This window comes from Giraffa tippelskirchi, chromosome 3 (genome assembly GCF_054371585.1).
Source record: "Giraffa tippelskirchi isolate mGirTip1 chromosome 3, T2T-mGirTip1v1.2.pri, whole genome shotgun sequence".
Taxonomy (NCBI): domain Eukaryota; kingdom Metazoa; phylum Chordata; class Mammalia; order Artiodactyla; family Giraffidae; genus Giraffa; species Giraffa tippelskirchi.
The window spans coordinates 188,134,876-188,158,283 of NC_137277.1; the positions used below are offsets into that span (position 1 = coordinate 188,134,876).

At 37.2% G+C, this 23,408-nt stretch overlaps 1 protein-coding gene and 1 long non-coding RNA gene across 51 annotated transcripts in view; one reads left to right on the forward strand and one right to left on the reverse strand.

Moving 5' to 3' along the window:
* The window catches only part of EIF4G3 (eukaryotic translation initiation factor 4 gamma 3), a 357,082-nt gene that overhangs the window by 227,153 nt on the left and 106,521 nt on the right, over window positions 1-23,408 (forward strand). For 22 of the 50 annotated variants that reach the window (XR_014078267.1, XR_014078269.1, XR_014078271.1 and 19 more), the window contains 2 exons: window positions 1,296-1,404; window positions 7,726-8,565. Coding sequence is in view for 38 of the 50 variants with exons in the window: in XM_081574712.1 (XP_081430838.1) it covers window positions 1,296-1,404; window positions 7,726-8,565 (949 nt within the window). In the remaining 12 variants the exon portion in view is untranslated. Of the gene's footprint in view, window positions 1-1,295; window positions 1,405-7,725; window positions 8,566-8,663; window positions 8,801-23,408 lie in introns of those variants that run through there. The other 28 variants (XR_014078268.1, XR_014078270.1, XR_014078272.1 and 25 more) reach the window with 2 other exon arrangements.
* Window positions 15,859-19,683, reverse strand: LOC145540319 (uncharacterized). The gene is made up of 2 exons (XR_014078283.1): window positions 19,639-19,683; window positions 15,859-16,818 (listed from the first exon to the last, which is right to left on the reverse strand). It is a non-coding gene; the product is annotated as an uncharacterized LOC145540319 (long non-coding RNA).

The window sequence follows — 23,408 nt, forward strand, 5'->3', positions numbered from 1 at the left end:
TATTTAGGAGAAATTGTGGAATGTGAGTGCTTTCATGGTTTATAATGAATAGGTGAAGTAGTACTATTTTCTGTGTTTTTATCCATCATTTTGGATATCATATATAGTCTTACATAAATTGCACATTGTACATCATGAAAAGCAGTTAAATGACATTATAAATAATAGATGTTTGAACTCATATTTCATTTTATGTTCCTACTCTATGTGAGACATACTGATTCAAATATATTTTTCATAAACTCCCACTTTTAAGTGGCCCTATCTACCCCGAATTTCCCCCTACCCACCAAAAAAATAAAAGTCAGGTTGTGCAGGGAGCTCTGCTCTGGTAGCACAGGTAGAATTTGATGTGGACAGTTATAGCTGTGAAAAACTGACATTGGATCTCTGAGGAGAGACACTGCTGTCTTGTGTGGCTGTTGTGTAACCCTCAAGTCCATAACAAATACCTGACTGGAATGGGATGCAGATTGAATGTTCTTGTTCTTTCTTGTGTAATTCTTGTTCCCTCTAAGTTGAAAAATGGCTGCAGTGTTTTTCAACCTACTCTGCTAGGATTTTGATGGACATTTTTATTCCATATACTGGCTGAGTGCAAAGAAGGGTTTTCTCTTACCTGTGAAAAGCCAGATATTTTATTCAGCTTTCTGCCTCTGAGAATATATCATCCTTGACCCAGAATCTAAAGACATTTTAAGGTGAAAGTTCCTTTAAAGGCTTTCCAAGTTGCATTGCACCTCTGTGATTATATGAGCAAATGATAAGAATCACCATTCTGTGTTGTTTTCTTGAATAAGTAACTGATTTTAAAACCCATCATGTTTTGTTTGTCCTGGTTTTGAATGATGAACTATCAATACTTGGTAGGTAATTTATAAATGAAATTGGCCAAGTCCCATTGGGCTTGACTGAGAAGATGCTGAATTCCTTCTCAGATGTGACATCTGTCGTTAGATTGAAAGTCTGTCCTTAGAAGGAACACTGGAGAATGCATTGTACTAATAATTGTTGTGTGGTCTTCTCTTGCTATGGTTAATATTAATCATCTCTTTTCCCTCCCCTTTCTTGCTGCCTCTTTTCCTTTTCTTCCTTGTCTTCCCATATACTTTTTGAATTTATTAAACTGGCCTATATATTTTTTCCTTGCTTTCCTTGTTTGTTTGTTTTTTGTTTTTTTTTTTAATTTTGTGACCTCCTGCCTTACTTTGTCTTCCCCACTTGCTTGGGTTCCATGTTGCTAGTTTTTGTGTTCGCACGCTCATTATCACCCTTTTTTGTACTTCAAATCCCAGCAGCTGCCCAGCCAGGTCCCCGAGCACAGCCCTGTGGTCTATGGGACTGTGGAGAGCGCTCATCTTGCTGCCAGCACCCCTGTCACTGCAGCTAGCGACCAGAAGCAAGGTTTGTGTACGACTGTTTTCCTCCCTCTTACCTTTAGTCTCTTTTTCTAAAACACTTAATTATGTTGCCTCATCATTTAAAGTAGGAATAAAACATGTGAGGATTATCTAGAATCCCCACTTTTATAACAAAGTTTTGAGATAGAAAATCAAAGTGTTCTACCTCTAAGAAAGTAAAGTAGGTATGGTACAATGAGTGAAAATTTTGCCTACATTTTGTTAATGCCTCACTGTCAAATGTATATTTATAGGTATAAGCTTAGCTGCCTTAAATTGTTTCTTTTGGAACAAGGTTGAGGAAGATAAATTGATGTATATATTGCTTTATAAGAACAGCAGTTTCTGTTCGTAAGTTTAGCATGTTCATGTGTATCTTACTATTTTTAAAAACAAGAAACGTTCCTTCTTACAAGCTTGGCTTCTGTAGCCTCAGTTGAAGGTAGTGCTGAGTTCAGATCCTGACTGCATCCAGCAGTATTTGGTCTTAATCAGTCATTATGCTGAATACCTTAATTTCTTCATTTACTAAATGGAATGAGGAATAGCTTCCTTATAGAGTTGTTATGGGGACACGCCAAGCATTGAAAAAACACTTAGTAAATTACAACCTAGTAAATTTTCGAACTGTGTTGTTGGAGAAGACTCTTGAGAATCCCTTGGACTGCATGGAGATCAAACTAGTCAATTCTAAAGGAAATCAACCCTGAATATTCATTGGAGGGACTGATGCTGAAGCTAAAGCTCTGATACTTTGGCCAGCTGATGTGAAGAGCTGATGCATTGGAAAAGACCCTGATGCTGGGAAAGACTGAAGGCAGGAGGAGAAGGGAACAACATAGGATGGGATGTGGATGACATCACTGACTCAATGGATGAGTTTGAGCAAACTCTGGGAGATGGTGAAGGACAGAGAAGCTTGTTGTGCTGCAGTCCATGGGGTCGCAAAGAGTTGGATGTGACTGAGAGACTGAACAACAAAATTACAGCCATCATTATTATCCAGAATCATACTGAAGTCTCCCCTCTTAACCTTGGACATAAGGGACCAAATGTTTGGTGAACTAAGTACACATATTACCTCTTGGATTAAAAATAGGAAACTTGAAGGGAGATCTCATGCCAGAAAGTGGGATATCGTAGCCTCTCCTGCTTTCCTGCCTAGTTGGATTTAGGTTGATCTTTTAGCTTAAACTGGGAGAATTCATTAGGTACAGGGGGAAGCAGGTTACTTTGTTCATGCTTTTATAATGTTTCTGACTTTATTCTAAGAATGATTAAAATCATATGTGTTTTCTATTTTCTTGAATTATTTATTCTCCAAACACCTTACTATTCTGTAGCTGATGTGTACTTTCTATACTTTCTAAAAATTATTCTTTAAAAATCATTGGGTTTGGCAAATAATGAAAATGGAGGTATTCAGTATTATTGTTTTTTTACTGGACTGCAAGTTAATCACTCGCACAAACTTGTAATGCATGGTTTTGATGTTATTTTACAGTATGCAAAATAGTATGGTATTCTTTCCCTTTAGTATTCAGTAGCCTAGTATTCTTGAACAGAGACAAGTCCTAAATTTTGTTTTATGAAATAGTTCTGAACCACAACATAAATAACATATGTTATTAAACCGGAGTGCTTCTACAAGTTGCACTGTCAGATACTTCTTTTGGCAGTGTTCAGAGTTGGAGACTCATACATGTTTAAAGTTAAATTTTTTAATATTAAAACCATTCACTTTGCAGGAGGGCAGTTCATAGGTATTGTGGAAGGCTACTTCCTATTGATCAAGCAGTCTTGAGTCAACATTCAGATTACTTTCAGTCTGAGTTAAGAATTTTCAGGGTTCAAGATGTCATTTCTTTTGTGTGGTCAGAATCTTTTTGGCTAGTTATGCTAAACATGCTTAAGAATTACCATGCAGAGAGGCCTTAAAATACTTTCTTTATGCTGGCTTTCTGTAGGTTGATGTATGGTACAAAAAAGTCATAATATTTTGATGGTGGTAGCTCTGACCTAAGATTTTTGGATTAGGAGATACCTGTGTATCTTGTCACATTTATGCTTTGATTTACGGGAGGAGAAATGCAAAATTCTTCGTTTCCTCTCATTTTTTTCTTTTATGCCTACTGGAAATTTGAATAATAAAATCAACATTTCAAATTGATGTTTGATGTGGATTTGGGTGAATTCAAAAATGTTTGACATTACCTTGATGAAAGAGTAACTTCCATTTTAAATATATTTCATAGGGCTTACAGTAACTTTTTGGGACTACTGCTGTCTTCCTCTAGTACTAACTATTCTCCAGAAAACTCAGTAATACTACTGATTTTCTGTTTTTAATTCTGTCCATAACTTGTCAATATATATGATAGTTTTCAGAATAGTTTTCTTTTTTAAACTAAATATATGTAATTCAAATAACATTAGAAAGGGTTCATCATTTTTCAGATAATTTTTTTACAGTTAAAGTTTTTAAAAAAGTTTCTTAACTGTAGATTCATTTTGAAATTAAAGTAGGATACAAAACTGCACTGTTTTCAAAGTTGTTACATTATCCTCAGAAACAATCGATTCTGTATTATGCGTTCAGATTGGTTTTTCTCTCTTGATGGAAGTGTTACTGACAGTTTGTACTGGGATCCCATTTTATCCTCAAAGTCTCCCAGTAGTTTGATTCACTTTAACACCTCTTTTTCCATAAATTTGCCTTTTCCCCCTCTGAATTGGAAGAATTTAGAATTTGAAATCATTTTCAGTTTCTTGCACTTTTAATTTTAAAAATCCTATCGGTAAATTAGGAACATAACAGTTTTTATCCCACTGGTGATTATAAGACTTAAAGGACATTAAGTATATATGGTATTTTACCAGTTTCCTGGCTCGTATTAAGTGAAGTGAAGTGAAGTCGCTCAGTCGTGTCCGACTCTTTGCAACCCCAAGGACTGTAGCCTACCAGGCTCCTCCATCCATGGGATTTTCCAGGCAAGAATACTGGAGTGGGGTGCCATTTCCTTCAAATACTAGCTGCCATAATGGTCTGGTTTTCTGTTTCTGATGTGAACAGCTGGATTAGTTACATGCAGGCCAAGTTTTCAGACAAATATGTCATTTCCCATTTGTTTCGATGCTTGGTAAAAAAAGACAGGGAAGATCTCAACTTGATTTGTATCAATAGAAAGACTGTTGAGTGAATTAAAATCTTGAGTCGGTGTTGATAGTGTAGAGACACTTTAAATGATTGAACAATGTTTGAAAAAGTGCATTCAGTCCAGTGTATTGAGGCTATGGTAGGTATAATTAAATACAAATAAAAGTTACCTGTGCCTTAGTATGTTTTAAAAGCACTTGATATAGAGTGGGTATGCAATGAATGATATTCTGTTGTAAATTCAACCAGTTGTTATACCAGTGTAGCTCAATAAAGGCACTTCGGAAATTTAGGACGAGACTGTTCTCTGTCAAATGAGACTGTTCCTCGGATAGCAGAACACTTAGCATTCCTGGTCTCTCCCCGACTAAGTGATAGTAACACTCTGTCTTGTGTAGCTCCTGACAAGCAAAGGGTGTCTGTCTAGGAGACTGGATGCACCACCCTGTGAGAATAAAAGGGAGCAATGTTTTCCTTTTTATAAATTTGACATTCATTATAGAAACTGGTTAAGCAGAAAGAAAAATTATCTATCTCATTATCCGTAGCCATTATCAATAATAACCTGTATGTAATTCTAGGCTTTCTCATATGGATATATGTTAGTATTATATTTTTTATTGTTGTTTTTACCAGTAGTTTATTCTCTACATGCAGTTTTGTGCCCTGTTTTTTAAAAAGTGTCTTTTATTATAAACACATTTCTGTATCATTAAATACTCTTTTAAAAGCTTATTTTAAATGATTTCAATAATATGCCATTATATTCGCAGGCCATTATTTCTTTAGCAAATCCCTTATTGATAGACATTTAATTCATTTTCCTATTTTTGCTATTACAAATATTGTTGCTTTAAATATTCCACACCTTTGTCTTTGCTCACTCTTCAATGATTATTTTCTTAAAAAAATTCTTCAAGATGAAATTCCCACAGATTCCTAAAATGGCCAAATAGTATAAACATTTTGAATGCAATATATTAGATTTCAAACTATCGTGGCTCTGCAAAGCATACTCTTAATAGTAAAAGTTCTTAGAGAAATAAAATTAGTGTTCTTTGTGATCTATTATTTCTTTCAGCTTTCTGTATTAAAACCTTAATGAATTCATTAAAGGACTTATTTCAGAATAAGGAGCTCACAAAAATAATTAAAAATTTTTGTTTCTGGTTTTCTTTATTAATGTTAGATATTTCTTAAAGAGTATATAGAACTTTCACAAGTCTGCATTTGTTTTTTACTCTCATAAATTTTATTTCCCAAAATTAATAATTGAATTGATATACTCTTGTTAATGTGAAATTTGCTATTTTCTAATGTTTAATTGATCTAGGTTTCATTCAGTGGTCATAAAGGGTGGTTAGTATTCTGATGTGCTTTAAAAGTGGTATCTTATAATGTGGGTGACCCATGTAGCAGTTATTCCAGTGAACTGGAAATTCATTTGGGATATTTTAATAAATACATATTACATGTAATAAATATAATAGATGTATTTCTTTGAAATGTTTTTGTCTCTTGCCTGGGCAACTTAGTCTGAGGTATTTAGCTTTGAGAACCTATTGACCTTATTTCTCCGTTATAGTAAATAGGCAGAGTTTTAGAAACACTGGACGCTAAGCCCACCAATTAAAGTGAATTTTAAAGCCAATAAAAGTAGTTGCAGTGAATGAATTAGCCTTTAAGAGTTTAATTTTGCCATCTGTTTATCTGATTTATGAGCATATTTTCTTTGATAGGCTTATTTGAAATTGATTGTAAACACTCAGTCTCACTGATGCATAAAGATTTTTGGCAGAGAAAGTTAAGTCCCTTTCAGTTAGTTTATGAAACTTTTAGCAGCACTTAAAATTTTTGTTTGCATTTGGCAAACATACTCATGAGTATCTGTTTTTACCACTGGAGCCTGTTTGGTTTCCAGTCTTGTACTTCCTAAACAGAACAATCTAAGTCTCCTCTGATTTTATCTTCCTAGGCATGAATCACATGTTCATTTACCTGGAATTTTAAATTATGGAAGTTTTCATGAGTTAGCATTTCCTTCATTTTTCTGGTGCCTTTATTATGATTATTCATTTTCCACTCTTGTTCTCATTCTTTGTCTGTAGACACACATTTAATATATTATTCTCATATAAAGTGTTTTTTTTTTTAATTGGACTTAGTAGTCTGAATATTCAGAGAAGGAAATGGCAACCCACTCCAGTACTCTTGCCTGGACACTCCCATGGACGGAGGAGCCTGGTAGGCTGCAGTCCATGGGGTCCCTAAGTGTCGGACATGACTGAACGACTTCACTTTCACTTTTCACTTGCATGCATTGGAGAAGGAAATGGCAGCCCACTCCAGTGTTCTTGCCTGGAGAATCCCAGGTACGGGGGAGCCTAGTGGGCTACCGTCTATGGGGTCGCAGAGAGTCAGACACGACTGAAGCGACTTAGCAGCAGCAGCAGCAGTCTGAATATTAACTTTGGTTTCGCCTTAAAGAGTATTTTTTTTTTTTACTATTGAAGATATAAATCTCTGATTTTATTCCTTAACACTATTTCTAGTTATATGCCTCTTTTAAGAAATATAAGTAAAATTAATATCTCAATGAATTTTTATGTTCAGGAACTTGATTTCCCTGATAATAGATTTCAATGATAATAAATGACACCATGATAATTTTTCTTGAAATAATTTTTTATGCAAGTAATACATGTTCTTTATAAAAATCTCCCCACATGCAGAAATATGTAGAATAAAAAATAATATCTGTCTCTAATCTCCAGTTATTACCCTTAAACTGTCCTGTCCCGCCACTATGGTGTATCCTTGGTAGAAAAATTTTACACAGAAGATCTGCCTTAAAGAAAAGCCCTATTCTCATCCCAAGAATTGTTTCCTTTTAGTTTTGATGAGATTTTTCCATTGTATTCTTGACATAATCATTTGGTGAATTAACTCCTCTTACTTTGAAATAAACTTTATATGTGTTGGAAGTTAAGTAGTAACAGAAAATAGAAAAGAAATATGCAGTGTTTTGGGAGTGGCAAAATAATATTTTGATCTGTCTTCTGCCGCTCATGTTTTAGAATAAGAGATTAAAAGAATTATCCCCAAATAATACAGTATAATCTTTGATCAAAAATTATTCTTAAATCGCTTTCTTTCTTTCTTCCCCAGAAGAGAAGCCAAAACCAGATCCAGTGTTAAAGACTCCTTCCCCAGTCCTTAGGCTAGCCCTTAGTGGAGAGAAGAAAGAACAAGCAGGCCTGACCTCTGAGATTACTGCAATAGAATCCGTACCAGAGCTTCCTCTGCCTCCATCACCTACTGCTATTCCTCCACTTGCTCGAAGTACAATTACTTCTCCCACCTCTGTTGCTCTTAGTAGCCAACCAATATTCACCACTGCAATTGATGACAGATGTGAACTCTCTTCCTCTAAAGAAGACACAATTCCTATACCCAGCCCCACATCTTGCACAGAAGCATCGGAACCTTTACCAACTGATGAAATTGATGATGATATATGCAAGAAATCTTGTAGTGTAGCACCAAATGATATTCCACTGATTTCTAGTACTAACCTAATTAATGAAATGAATGGAGTTAATGAAAAATTATCAGCCACGGAAAGCATTGTGGAAATAGTAAAACAGGAGGTGTTACCACTGACTCTTGAATTGGAGATTTTGGAAAATCCCCCTGAAGAATTGAAAGTGGAGTGTGTCCCAACTCCCATCACCCCTTCCATAGTTCCCTCCTTTTCTCCGTCTCCTCCAACTCCTCCAGCTTCTCCTCTTCCCACACCAGTTATTGTTCCTGCTGCGGCCACTAGTGTTAGTACTGGTAGTGGCCCCACCGGAGTCCAGAGAGTCTGCGAAGAGGACGAGAGCATAAGAACTTGCCTTAGTGAAGATGCAAAAGAGATTCAGAACAAAGTAAGGGTAGAAGCAGATGGGCAAACAGAAGAGATTGTGGATTCTCAGAACTTAAGTTCAAGAAAGAGCCCAGTCCCAGGTAAGTCATTCTGTCATTAATTGTATTATGCTTGCTGAACATGAAAACACAGCAGTATTTGAGTTATTTTTTAATTGGCTACTTTCCTTGACTTCCAGAAACATCAAATGAATGCTGAAATGCCTAGTCTGATTTCTTCAGTGGTGTGTTTATGTTTTAGTGCATCCAGCAAAGAGTTACTCCATTGTCTAAAAATGCAAATGAAATATCAAATATACAAAATGCCTCCAAGGTATATGTCACTGTACACGTGTTTTTGTTTTTGCCTCGTTCATAACAATCATTTCCTCTGGGGTTAATTTTGTTGCTTTGGGGATGGAAACCAATCAAACCCAGCATGGTCTGTAGTCCCAAATCTTGTCTTCTCAGAAGTTTAAAGCCTAGTCAATCCTTAACTTAAAAGAATTCCTCTGTGCAATACCTCTTCTTTAATCTTGCTTAAGGAAAAGAGCAATCAGAATGTCAAAGATTTATAACTGGTTCTGGAAAATAAAAGTACCCTCTGTGTTTCACAGATAAGTATAATGCTCTTCCACTTTTTCTTTTTAAAGTCTCATTTTTCCTGTAATATTAATTTATCATTACTTAATATCATTAATATGACCAAAGTGTTACACGCTTCTGAATTCATAATCATTTCTTTTTAATGTAGCATCACCTCGAATCGTGGATCTAACCATTAGGTTTTTATAATATTGATCAAAAATTATCTGAGGCTTATCAACTATTCTTGATTCAGTAGCCGGTAAGAATGTGGCTTTCAACAAGTCAGCATAGCCTGTCTTCTAGACATTGCTCTGTGTTGTGTAATTTGCTCTTTGTGTACATGTCAAGTTACTCAATTTGACAAATGAGTGTTCTCCCTGCAGCTGCTCTAGATATGTACTGGGGATGTTTTAGTCACCCACATCCCTGATATTTATTACCTATTCTGACCTGTCTAATAGGGAAACTTGGCAAGCCAAGTTTAAGATGTGGCTTTCCCACCCAACTCAGTTCTCAAGGTAATTCTCTCATGAAAGTCTGTGAGAGGGGTCTGGTTCCTTGGAATTGTAGAACATCTAGGTCCACAGGGAACCTTAGCAGGAAAAAAACAATGCCAGGCAGTGGAACTGGGAGAAATTTATCATGAATGTTTATAAATCACCTGTTTGCTCAATAGACTGGCCTCCATAACCATCAATATTCATAGTGCCATCACTGTTATGGGAACCTTCTTCCTTGGTAGGGCAGTGATGTGGGGCTTTTTCATAACTCTTTGAAAAAACAGTCTTACTTTTGGTATGGCTGCAGGTGAGTGCCCCTCCAAAGAACATTCATTTGTTGGAGAATAGTACTTTGTTTGACCCTTCGTTTTTCCCCTTCATTTACCCACCTGTGAGTTGTCATTCAACAACTAGTGATGTGGTAGTTCCAAAAATAGGAGAGGCTATTGAAGACAAATGTTTTAAAACATCCAAACAAATAATAGAAAGGAAAAGCAGGCGTAGGAAATACAAGTCAAAGATACAAACCATATCTCAGAACTGAAGTAAATGTAAAGCAAAATTCTACATTGATGTCCTCCTACTTACACTCATCCCCAATATTCATTCATTCTTTTAAGAAATTTGTAACTTAATTGGCCTGATATTGTAAGACAGCTCTCCAGGATAAATGGACAAACAGAATTTAGGGCTAAGTAATCTTTATACCATGGTCCTTTTTTTTTCCCAAGATGCAGATGCTCTTAGAATTAGTAATGTTAGTCACCAGCACCTTACTAAAAGCACATAGATTGTTCAACTGTAAACTGGAAGATAACAAAAAGAAAAAACCATCTTTTGCATGATTATGGACGAGGTAGGTGTTGGTGATGTCTGGAAGTAAATTGTCTTGGCATTTTTCATGATATTTCTTAACCTATAAATGTATTTTGGAGGAATTTGAAGTTCAAAGTTTCCCTTTTATATCTTATATTCTTCAAAATCCAAAGTAAATGAACCTCAAGAACACATGTACCTCTAGCATTTTTTTTAATTGTAATGCTTACCAAAAACATTCCTGACCCTTTCATTTCAGTATTAATATTTTTTAATGTTATTGCTATGAAAGTTAGCAATGAAAATTAACTCATCATCATTCTTTTTATCCACCTCAAATTGTCATATGCTTAATGACTACAGTCTTTTTTGCACTTACTCATTTAGTATACTTCGTTTATTTTGAGAGGTTATTAAAATCATAACACTTTGGCTCGGTATCAGCCTTTTTTGTTGACTTTTGAAAATAGCTCTTATTACCTCTGCGTGAGGATGAGCGCTTTAAAGTAGGGTTCAGAAACCACTTGCGTTTGGCAGCTGTGACGCGTCGAAGTGGATAGTAGTCGGTATAGAGGTACTTGCTTAAAGCAGTAAAGTCAGACAAAACAGGTGTGGTCCATTACTTCTGATGGGAGACGTTTTCTTGCAACTGTTTAGATTGACTGACACAAACGGCAGCACCTGGACACTCAGGGGCGGCAGAGAAAGCCCTACAAAATGAGAAGTGTTTGTGCCTTCGGGGCACGCTGAAAAGCCTCAGAGATGGGGGAGACATTTGGTTACCTGATCTGTACTATCACTTCCACAGTTAAATGTGAAAAAAATCTGTATTAACTGATTTAAGTCTTAGAAATTTTTATTATGGATTTTGTTATACTTGGTGAGGGAAGAAGAGAGAATTTCAGAATTTGTGCAAAATTGTTCCCCTCATACCCATTCAAGAATTCATTTTGTGCAGTTTTATGAGTGTAGATATTGTGTAACATGCATGCTATGTAACATGAATTTTTTCACTCTTAAAAACAATAGTGATTTTTTTCTTCTACTTGTCTCTACTTGATATAAAACTATTATTTGAAATACTTTTGGCAGAAGGTGATGTCTGATCTGTCTTCTAGCTTTGCTCATGGTGTGTTACCTCTTGGCAAATTTTATAAATTTGTTTTATGAATTTATCTTCAGCTAAACTTTCCTGGATGTGTATATTGAAGGCAGGTCCTCCCAAAGTAGATTTTTGTTTATTTGTTACTGCATGACTTGAGGAGAGCATTAACTGGTATGTAATCTGAGTTTTGTCCTAAACCAACCTTCATACCACAAAGTAAATGCATTCCTTGTGTATACTAATGTTTAGGATAATGGAATCTCTGCCATCTAGTTGAAACAAAACTTCTTTCTTTGTCATCACTCTCGGTTGGTTCACTGGTCTATTTTGGTTGTGTTCCAGCACCCTTTTCACTCTGTTAGGGAACTATCAGGGATTTTTATGAGAATCCCAGTTCCGAAACCTGCTTTGTAGATAGAGATCCAGGCTCTTGTCTCTTCCACGTGGGTGTTCAGATGTAAACTTTTTTGTAGAGACATAATACGGCAAAGTAGGAAGTCAAGAGATACCTGGAGTAACAGGCATGTTTGCCCTTGGAGTACAAAATGAAGCAGGACAAAGGCTAACAGAACTTGCCAAGAGAACACACTGGTCATAGCAAACACTCTCTTCCAACAACACAAGAGATAGCTCTACACATGAACATCACCAGATGGTCAATACCAAAATCAGACTGATGACATTCTTTGCAGCTGAAGATGGAGAAGCTCTATACAGTCAGCAAGAACAAGACTGGGAGTTGACTGTGGCTTAGATCATGAACTCCTTTTTGCCAGATTCCGACTTACATTGAAGAAAGTGGGGAAAACCACTAGACCATTCAGGTATGACATATATCAAATCCCTTATGATTATACAGTGGAAGTGAAAATAGATTCAAGGGATTAGATCTGATAAGAGTGCCTGAAGAACTATGGACAGAGGTTTCTAACATTGTACAGGAGGCAAGGGTGAAAACCACCCCCAAGAAAAGAAATGCAAAAAGGCAAAATAGTTGTCTAAGAACTTACAAATAGCTGAGAAAAGAAGAGATGCACAATACAAGGGAGAAAGAAAAGATACACCCATCTGAATGCAGAGTTCCAAAGAATAGCAAGGAGAGATGAGAGCCTTCCTAAGTGACCTATGCAAAGAAACAGGAAAACAATAGAATGGGAAGGACTAAAGATCTCTTCAAGAAACTTAGAGATACCAAGGGAACATTTCTTGCAAAGATGGGCACAATAAAGGACAAAAATGGTATGGACCTAACAGAAGCAGACGATATTAAGAAGAGGTGGTAAGAATACACAGAAGAACTGTACAAAAAAGATCTTAATGACCCAGATAACCACGATGATGTGGTCGCTCACCTAGAGCCAGACATCCTGGAATGTGAGGTCAAGTGGGCCTTAGGAAGCATCACTACGAACAAAGCTAGTGAATTTGATGGAATTACAGCTGAATTTGATGCTCAAAGATGATGCTGTGAAAGTGCTGCACTCAATATGCCAGCAAATTTGGAAAACTCAGCAGTGGCCACAGGACTGGAAAAGGTCAGTTTTCATTCCAGCCCCAAAGAAAGATAGTGCCAAAGAATGTGCAAACTACTGCACAGTTGCACTCATGTCACATGCTAGCAAAGTAATGCTCAAAATTCTCCAAGCTAAACTCCAACAGTATGTGAACTGAGAACTTCCCGATGTTCAAGCTGGATTTAGAAAAGGCAGAGGAACCAGAGGTCAAATTGCCAACATCTGTTGGATCATAGAGAAAGCAAGAGAGTTCCAGAAAAACATCTATTTCTGCTTTATTGACTATGCCAAAGCCTTCTCACTTTAGTAAGCAGATAATAAAAGAAAGTCTTTCGGTTTGTGTAAACTAACCTGAAAAAGACTTATTTTAAAAACCATAGCCTGAAGGTCTGCATCAGTAATAGGAAATTTGAAATTTATTCTTGCCTTTGTTTGACTTAAACTTTCTAAGAAGTATTTGAAATTATTCCTGGAATATTTAGTTCCTGGGGCTGAAAATAGATCACCCGTTGTTTGAGAGTCCCACGAGCGCAGTCCTTGCCGTAATGCGTACCCATCTAACCTTTCTCATTCTCCTCTAGAGAAATACCTTCTGAACCCTGTGAACAGACCTTCTTACACATTCCTACTTCACTGTCGTTTATCAATACCAGTAGAGCAATTGTTAAAATAAGGACTGTTTGCTCCCTTTCTAGAGGCTTGATTCCGAGTGATCATTAGGTATAAGTAAATTAAAATGACTGGATTTTGCCACCTTGTTCATCAGAATATTTTCAACAAAGCTGCCTAAAAAGTCCATTTCTCCTCTGTCATTCCTATATTCCCGTTGCCTTCCACAGTGAAATCTTAAGCATTCTCTGGAGATTACTGGTACTGGGTTAAATTCTGTCTATATTCATATGCTATGGAATGAGCCCAGACGCCTACGTGATGGTAGAGCTCATCCACCGGCTCATGTGCCAAGTCTTGCTGGCAAGCATTGTGCACAGGTCCTCTTTGCCTCTTCAGATGGTGTACACTTCCCCACTATTTACAAAAGTTCATCTCTTTGCAACATGAGCCTTCAATTTCATTCATTGGTTATTAATTAACTTCTCATATGTATCTCCGTGAATAGACATGGATTCTTGTTCAGAATTTAGCCCACTTTTCCCCAGACTTAGTAATTAATCTACTTCCAAAAGAAACCGTTGTTCTTAACTTCCTTTTAGACAGGGTAGTCCAGTTTAGGGGAATGTTACTCTCTTTCAGGCAAGCTCAGTCATGCTAGAAGCTTTCTCTTTCTCCAGTGTCCATCTTCACCTTGCACATAGTAGTCTTGAGAAGTATCTTGACAAGAAAATTTTCACTACTAACACAAAAATTGTGCAAAATGCATTTCCTTCAATATGTGTTTTTTCTCCACTTTTCTATTGCTGTATTATTAGTACTTGGTAATTTAGTTGCAGTCATAATGAAATCATCTTTTCATGTTTATAAGACCTTTTCTTAGGTATCGCAAACATTAATCTTATGATTTAAACTTCTTTCTGGGATATAATTATTCTTACTTTGCTATTAACAAAAATAAGCCATGGAAGTAAATTGGGTTTTTCAGGGTCACAGGAAGAGTAACAACCCAAGCCTTCTTTAATGTCACATTTCTGTTATTCTTTCTAACATGCTGTATACATTGTTATAAGGTTCTTTTAACCTTTTCAGGATTTAGGGAGTGTACATTTATGCATGTTTAAAAGGAGTTGTGAAAGCCCGCTTGTTTCAGCCACAAAGAGTTAATGAGGGTCTAATATGTTCTACATTGTTCTGGGCACTTGAGATTCATCACTGAAGAATTCAGTGATCCCTGCCCTAGTTGTAATATATTAGAAAGTTTTAAGTAGTAAAAACATAATCAAGCAGGGAAAGAAATGCTGGAGGGCCATCAGGTAATAACATTTAAAGTGAAAGTGTTAGTCACTCAGTCATGTCTGACTCTTGGACTATGTCTGATCCCATGGACTATAACCCACCAGGCTCCTCTGTCCATGGAATTCTCCAGGCAAGAATGCTGTAGTAGGTAGCCATTCCCTTCCCCAGGGGATCTCCCTAACCCAGGGATTGAACCCGGGTCTTCTATACTGCAGGCAATTTCTTTACCGTCTGAGCCATCAGGGAAGCCCTAATAATGATAATGTTTAAATAATATGATTAAAGTTGTATTCCTCTATAAAAAGTGAAATTTGAGCAAAGATGGAAGAGGAAGAATTATCTGATCTATACTCTTAACCAAATTCTGTGATTTTTTTGTGTCCACTTTTCCTTTAGAGAACAGTGTTTTCTTTATCTTCTTTCTTAAATTTCAGTAGGCAGAGCACTGTGGACAAGATTACCTACTGTGAATTTAAGTGCCTGTAGAAGCACATGCTCTCCACCACCAACCATTTCTTTTATGATCTCCCTGTTATAAAATCCTGTAATCAACCCCACCTTCCCCACACTAAGCAGATGGCTTTGTTTCTGTCTTCCGTTTAGAAAACTGAGTGCACGGTGTATACCTTTTCCAACCTTCTGTTGGAGCTGCAAGCCTGTCTCTATCCAAACTTTCATTCGAATTTACTAGCTTCCCTTTTCAGTCTCCAGATTTCTCTTATTGTAAATATGCTGAATTCTCTCTCAGACCATAAACACAGCCTCACTCCTATACGTCCATTTAGTTACCGCTTAAACTCATGTTTCATCTTACCCAGTCTGCTCAAGAATAGTCTACCATTTCTGATCTTACTCTGTTCACTATTACTAATATAGTCTGATTTATGCTTCCAATATGCTATAATATTGGTCTTTTTACCACTTTTAATACTATTGATCATTCTCTTCTTCTTTTTTAATTAGATTTATTTATTGTAATTTATATGCAATAAAATTCACTTTTTAGCATTCATTTCTGTGAATTTAGACAGACATATAAAGTCATGTAATCACCACCACAGTTAAAATACACAAGTTTAACCACCCCCAAAAGTTACCTCATATTTGAGTTATATTCTGCTGATATTATTGAGCACATTCTTCATGGTTAATTTCATCTAATGGTAGATGGCTCCAGTGGTATGTGCTAATGAATTTTTTTTATCTCCATTCCAACTTTCTTACTAGTTTCAGTCTTACATTTCCAGTTGCCTGCCAGATATCTCCACTTGGAAATCCCATAGTCGTCATATTCAGTACCAAACTAATCATCTGTTAATCACACCCAGTCTCTTATTTTATGTCAGTGGCACTGGCTTTAATTAAGCTAAAATCCTTAATGTGAATTTCCTGTTGACAGACTTCCTCCTTGAGTTATTCTTTTTTCATGTATGGTCATTTAACAAGGTTCTCTCATTTTACCTGATATGGTTGTTGAATTTGTCCCCTCCACTCCCTTTTCTCCTGCCTTAGACCTGTACTTCTCCATGAATACCTCTCATTTCTCTGGATCCAGCTTTGGCTTCTTCTAGTTCATTCTCCACTAAGTAGTCATCTCTTTAAAGTAGAGATCTGCTCTTGCATTTCTGCTTAAACCCTTCAGAGTGATGGAAAGCCCTGGGGAACATTCACCGTCATGATAAACACTAAGCTGCTCACTTTTGACTGTAATGTCTTCTTGTTATATTTTGTTATAGCACCAGTTCTCTGAGTATATATCCATAAGATCTGAATGTAACTTTTCATGTATTTGATTAGTCCAGACACGAGCAGTAAAGTATAGTGGTGAAGATCAAAGCAACAGAGTCAGACGATCCTGATTCTTGTCCTTTTTCCCTTGTCTGTCTCTCTGACCTTGAGTTTCTTACCTCTGAATTGATTTTCCCTGCAAAATTTAGATAATAATAGTATTTACTTCATAAATGTGTAGTGAAAATGAAATATGCTATATATAAAGCACTTACTGTGGGCAGGAATCCCTTAGAAGAAATGGAGTAGCCACCGTTGTCAACAAAAGAGTCCGAAATGCAGTACTTGGATGCAATCTCAAAAATGACAGAATGATCTCTGTTCATTTCCAAGGCAAACCATTCGATATCACAGTAATCTAAGTCTATGCCCTGACCAGTAACGCTGAAGAAGCTGAAGCTGAACAGTTCTATGAAGACCAACAAGACCTTTTAGAACTAACACCCAAAAAAGATGTCCTTTTCATTATAAGGGACTGGAATGCAAAAGTAGGAAGTCAAGAGTACCTGGAGTAATGGGCAAATTTGGCCTTGGAGTACAGAATGAAGCAGGGCAAAGGCTCATAGAGTTTTGCCAAGAGAATGCACTGGTCATAGCAAGCACCCTCTTCCAACAACACAAGAGAAGACTCTACACGTGGACATCACCAGATGGCCAACACTGAAATCAGACTGATTATATTCTCTGCAGCCAAAGATGGAGAAGCTCTATACAGTCAGCAAAGACAAGACCAGGAGCTGACTGTGGCTCAGATGATGAACTCCTTATTGCCAAATTCCAACTTAAAGTGAAGAAAGTGGGGAAAACCACTAGACCATTCAGTTATGACCTATATCAAATCCCTTATGACTCTACAGTGGAAGTGAGAAATAGATTTAAAGGACTAGATCTGATAGACAGAGTGCCTGATGAAATATGGACAGAGGTTCGTGACATTGTACAGGAGACAGAGATCAAGACCATCCCCAGGAAAAAGAAATGAAAAAAGCAAAATGGCTGTCTGAGGAGGCCTTAGAAATAGCTGTGAAAAGAAGAGAAGCGAAAAGCAAAAGAGAAAAGGAAAGGTATTCCCATCTGAATGCAGAGTTGCAAAGAATAGCAAGGAGAGATAAGAAAGCCTTCCTCAGCGATCAGTGCAAAGAAATAGAGGAAAACAATAGAATAGGAAAGACTAAAGATCTCTTCAAGAAAATTAGATACCAAGGGAACATTTCATGCAAAGATGGGCTCAATAAAGGACAGAAATGACCTAACAGAAGCAAAAGATACTAAGAAGAGGTGGCAAGAATACACAGAAGAACTATACAAAAAAGATCTTCACGACTCAGATAATCACGATGGCGTGATCACTCATCTAGAGCCAGACATCCTGGAATGTGAAGTGAAGTGGGCCTTAGGAAGCATCACTACGAACAAAGCTAGTGGAGGTGATGGAATTCCAGTTGAGCTATTTCAAATCCTGAAAGATGATGGGGTGAAAGTGCTGCACTCAATATGCCAGCAAATTTGGAAAACTCAGCAGTGGGCCCAGGACTGGAAAAAGTCAGTTTTCATTCCAATCCCAAAGAAAGGCAATGCCAAAGAATGCTCAAACTACCACACAACTGAACTCATCTCACACTCAGGTCAAGTAATGCTCAAAATTCTCCAAGCCAGGCTTCAGCAATACGTGAACCATGAACTTCCAGATGTTCAAGCTGGATTTAGAAAAGGCAGAGGAACCAGAGATCAAATTGCCAACATCTGATGGATCATCGAAAAAGCACGAGAGTTCCAGAAAAACATCTATTTCTGCTTTATGGACTATGCCAAAGCCTTTGACTGCGTGGTTAACAACAAACTGCAGATGGTGATTGCAGCCATGAAATTAAAAGACGCTTACTCCTTGGAAGGAAAGTTATGACCAACCTAGACAGCATATTAAAAAGCAGAGACATTACTTTGTTGACAAAGGTCCATCTAGTCAAGGCTATGGTTTTTCCAGTAGTCATGTATGGATGTGAAAGTTGGACTATAAAGAAAGCTGAGCACCAAAGAATTGATGCTTTTGAACTGTGATGTTGGAGAAGACTCTTGGGAGTCCCTTGGACTGCAAGGAGATCCAACCAGTCCATCCTAAAGGAGATCAATCCTGGGTGTTCATTGGAAGGACTGATGTTGAAGCTGAAACTCCAATACTTTGGCCACCTGATGCGAAGAGCTGACTCATTGGAAAAGACCCTGCTGCTAGGAAAGATGGAGGATAGGAGGAGAAGGGGACGACAGAGGTTAAGATGATTGGATGGCATCACTGACTCAGTTGACATGGGTTTGGGTGGACTCCGGGAGCTGGTGATGGACAGGGATGCCTGGCGTGCTGCCGTCCATGGGGTCGCAAAGAGTCGGACACGACTGAGCGACTAAACTGAACTGAATAAACTGATAAACATGATTAACATTTCCCTAAGTTCTGTGAGCTCTTCTGGCAAAACTGAGGGAGGGGATTGTTGGAATTTCCAGTTTATAGTTGAATTTGCAACTGGCCTCTGAAGTAGAATTGGAGGACAGTCTTGTGGAACTGAGCCCTCACTTGTAATATCTGACAGTTATCTTTAGATAGTTTGAGACTGAATTAAACTCTGGTAACACAGCTGGTGTCATGGAGAATTGCTTGTTGTGGGGGAACACCCCTACATACTTGCTGACCTGAAATGTCAGAAGCGAAGTGTTCTGGATGAGTGAAGGTAGTCCATGGTAGGGAAGAATGGAGTTTCTCCCTTGATAGCTATGAGCGCTGCACTGTGTGCTTTTAAAAGGTGGAAGTTTATAGTATGTGAATTGTATCTCAGTACAGCTTTTTAAAAAACATGAATAGGACTGTGAATACTTGTGCTTCCACATCTACGTAATGATCTGTCAGAGGCATCAGCCTTACAACTTATTCTACCTTACTATTTTACTAGTAGTTACATCTTACCTGAGTTTGAGAGGGTGTTCTCAGCTAGGTAGTGAATGTGCCACTGTAGTAACCATTCTAGGTGCATTGTTTGATGTCACAGATACGGAACACCCAACTGGGCTGGGACAGCAGGATCATTATTTGTGGTTGAAACGTAAGGGATCTCTGTTTTGTAAATTAATGATTCTGAATTTCCTTTCTATGTAACTTAGTTCCTGTATATATTTTTTAATGTATCTTTTTAATTGAAGGATAATTGCTTTACAGAAATTTGATGTTTAGCAGAAATCCTGTATATTTTCACCTCAGTTGTGAAGGGTCTCCAAGGCCTCCTACAACTTCTACCCAGCACCCTTCCAGGCCTTTCTCATCCTTCCAGCTTTCCATCCATTTATTAATATCCACCCACCTCTTCAACCCCCTTCCCTTTCTGGTCCATTTCATAGACTCTTTTATTAGTACTTCAGCTTCTGTAATTCTCTCTACTTTGAGACTTCTCTGTAAAAGTATGTTCAGCAGACATTCCCCAGAAAAGTCTTCCAGGGAAAGCCCTGTTTCTGGAAATATCTCTACAGCCACAGAGACAGAGTGGCTGTTTCAGAGGTTAGCCTTCAGGGCCCTCTGTTAGTCATTATCTCTTCTTAGCTGTACTTTATTTTTTTCACCAGTCCTATTTGCTAGGTGCTAAGCTCCACATTGTTGCCTTGATACTGTCTTCTCAGCCTAGACCATGTTAAGAAACCTGCTCAAAATTTAATTTTTTCATTATGACTCTTCACAAAAATTTTACATTCTGATTATTTCTTAACTTTTAAGATATACATATATTTATATCAGTTTAGAATAGTTGTAGGACTTTATGAATATTGATACGTATGCATTTCATCTCTCCAGCTTTGTTACACCTTCTTCTAGAGTAGTAGAGCTCTGATTTGTTGTATTACCCTCACAGGACTTTTAGTAAATGTTTTATTATCTCATCTAAGCAAATGAATATTTTTGTTGGTGTTAGTTTATTCTTGGTGTGTGTGTATGTGTTTTACAGTATCTGACTAACAAATCAAGTGTATTTAAAATAAACAATACCTACAGCCACTATGGAAAACCGAATGGAGGTTCTTCAGAAAGCTAAAAATAGAATTACCATATGATCCAGCAATCCCTCCCCCATACATACATCCAGACAGAACTCTAATCTAAAAAGGTGCATGCACCCCTGTGTTCATAGCAGCATTATTGACAGTAACCAAGACATGGTAGCAAAACAAATGTCTGTTGACAGATGAATGGATAAAGAAGATGTGGTATATAAATGTATACAATGGAATACTACTCAGCCACACAAAAATGAATGAAATAATGCCATTTGCAGCAGCACAGATGCAACAAGAGATTATCATACTAAGTAAGTCAGAGGAGAAAGGCAAATGTCATATGATATCACTTAGGTGTGGATTCTAAAATATGACACAAAGGAACCTATCTGTGAAACAGAAAGAGACTGGGTGGATGTAGAGACTAGACTGGTTGTTGCCAAGGGGGAGGAGGTTAAGGGAGGAATGGAGTTTGGTGTTAGCAGATGTAAATTATTCTGTGTGGAATGTATAAACAGCAGGTCCTACTGTGTGGCACAGAGAACTGTATTCAGTATCCTATCACACACCGTACAGGCAAAGAATACAAAAAAAGAATATATATATGCATAACTGAATCACTTTGCTATATAGGAAACATTAACACACATTGTAAATCAGTTATACTTCAATTTATAAAAGACATATCAACCACATGTAAGCCATACTGTCCTCGTTGGAAAAATTTGTTGTTTTTAATAATACCTATCATTGGTTAAGTGCTTACTATTTTCCAGTCGCTGTTTTATTAAACTTCTTTAATGCTCACAACTATAGTATCTTGTTTTACGGAAGAGGACATCAAGACACAGAGGAAATAATATTGCTCACGGTTATATAGTTAGTGAATAAATGGTAGAGCCAACATTGAAACGTAGCTCCACATCCAGAGCTCGTAAGCACTTACCTATATTGTCTCTCATTTAAAAAATTTACTTATTTTTATTTTTCATTGAAGTAGAATTGATTTACAGTATTAGTTTCAGGTGTGCAACATAGTAAATCAGTGTTTTTAAAGAATATACTCCATTTAAAGTTATTATAAATTGTTGGCTGTATTTTCTGTGCTTTGTAATATATCCTTGTAGCTTATTTATTCTGTACATAGTAGTTTGTGCTTCTTAACCTCTTAGCCACTATTTTGCCCCTGCTGCCTTCCTGCTCCACATAGGTAACCAATAGTGCATTCTCTGTACTGTATTTCCTCTCATAATTTAAAATCATTTAAAATAATTCTGGTAATGTAGATACTCAATTTATATTGGGCATTAATATAATACTCATATAAATTAACAGTCGACAAAAGAAGCAAATGATGGCAGGGGTTAGAGATAAATGTACTCACCTTAAATAGCTAATGCTGCTGCTAAGTCTCTTCAGTCGTGTCCGACTCTGTGCAACCCCACAGATGGCAGCCCACCAGGCTCCACCGTCCCTGGGATTCTCCAGGCAAGAACACTGGAGTGGGTTGCCATTTCCTTCTCCAATGCATGAAAGTGAAAAGTGAAAGTGAAGTCGCTCAGTCGTGTCCAACTCCTAGCAACCCCATGGACTGCAGCCTGCCAGGCTCCTCCGTCCATGGGATTTTCCAGGCAAGAGTACTGGAGTGGGTTGCCATTGCCTTCTCCAAGGGACCACAAAAGCATAGAAGATGTCATCCCCAGCCCATTAGTTAATAACTCTTCCTGCAAGTTTCTAATGATTGCAAAATCCATGCTAGGCTGTAACTTAGTACCTAGAACAGCATTTAAAAAATGAAAAAGAGGTCATTATTTACATGACAGCTTTTAGTTTTCAATGAAATACTTGATACCATCAAAAAACTGTTAAGATTTTTAGAACATAGCACCCCCATTAGTAGTTTTCATTCACCAATTACCTAAGAGTCCCAGAACTGTCATAAATTAGCTATTACTATTTACTATTTTTAAACACAGAATCCAAACGAGAATTGAGTGATATTTGAAACACGTAATTCTGTACTTTGATCATTTACGGACATATTTCCTTTGAAATGTGATACTGCACATTACAAGGATATTTCATAAGCTGTACAATCACATTACTAAATCATGGTATGACCCTCTAAATGCATAGCTTTCTTACACATGTTATAAATGGAGTCTACAGTAATCAAAATAAAAGTAACCCTCAAGAATTTATTTTTTTGTATACATTCCTTATACCATTTGTATCAGGTCAGTTTTTCAGAAGGGAGAGTATTTAAAAATTCCACTTATTTACATTTAAGACTTAGCATTATTCATCTCAGGGATTTCCCATGTGGTGCAGCAGTAAAGAAGCCGCCTGCCAACGCAGGAGACATGGGTTTGATCCCTGGGTCAGAAAGATTCCCTGGAGTAGGAAATGGCAACCCACTCCAGTATTCTTGCCTGGAAAATTCCATGGACAGAAGAACCTGGCAGGCTGTGGTCCATGGGGTCGCAAAGAGTCAGACAGTGACTGAGTGACTGTGCGCACACACACACATAATTCAACTCAGAAAATTCTGTGCAACCTGCTCTGAATAAATAGATGCTGACATTTTTAATTCCCATAATAGACTCAGAGTGTCTCTAAAGTTTGAATTTATATTTAGATGAGTTGTAAGTTAAAATATTTTTTGACGGTGTATCCTGATCCATATTTTGGAAC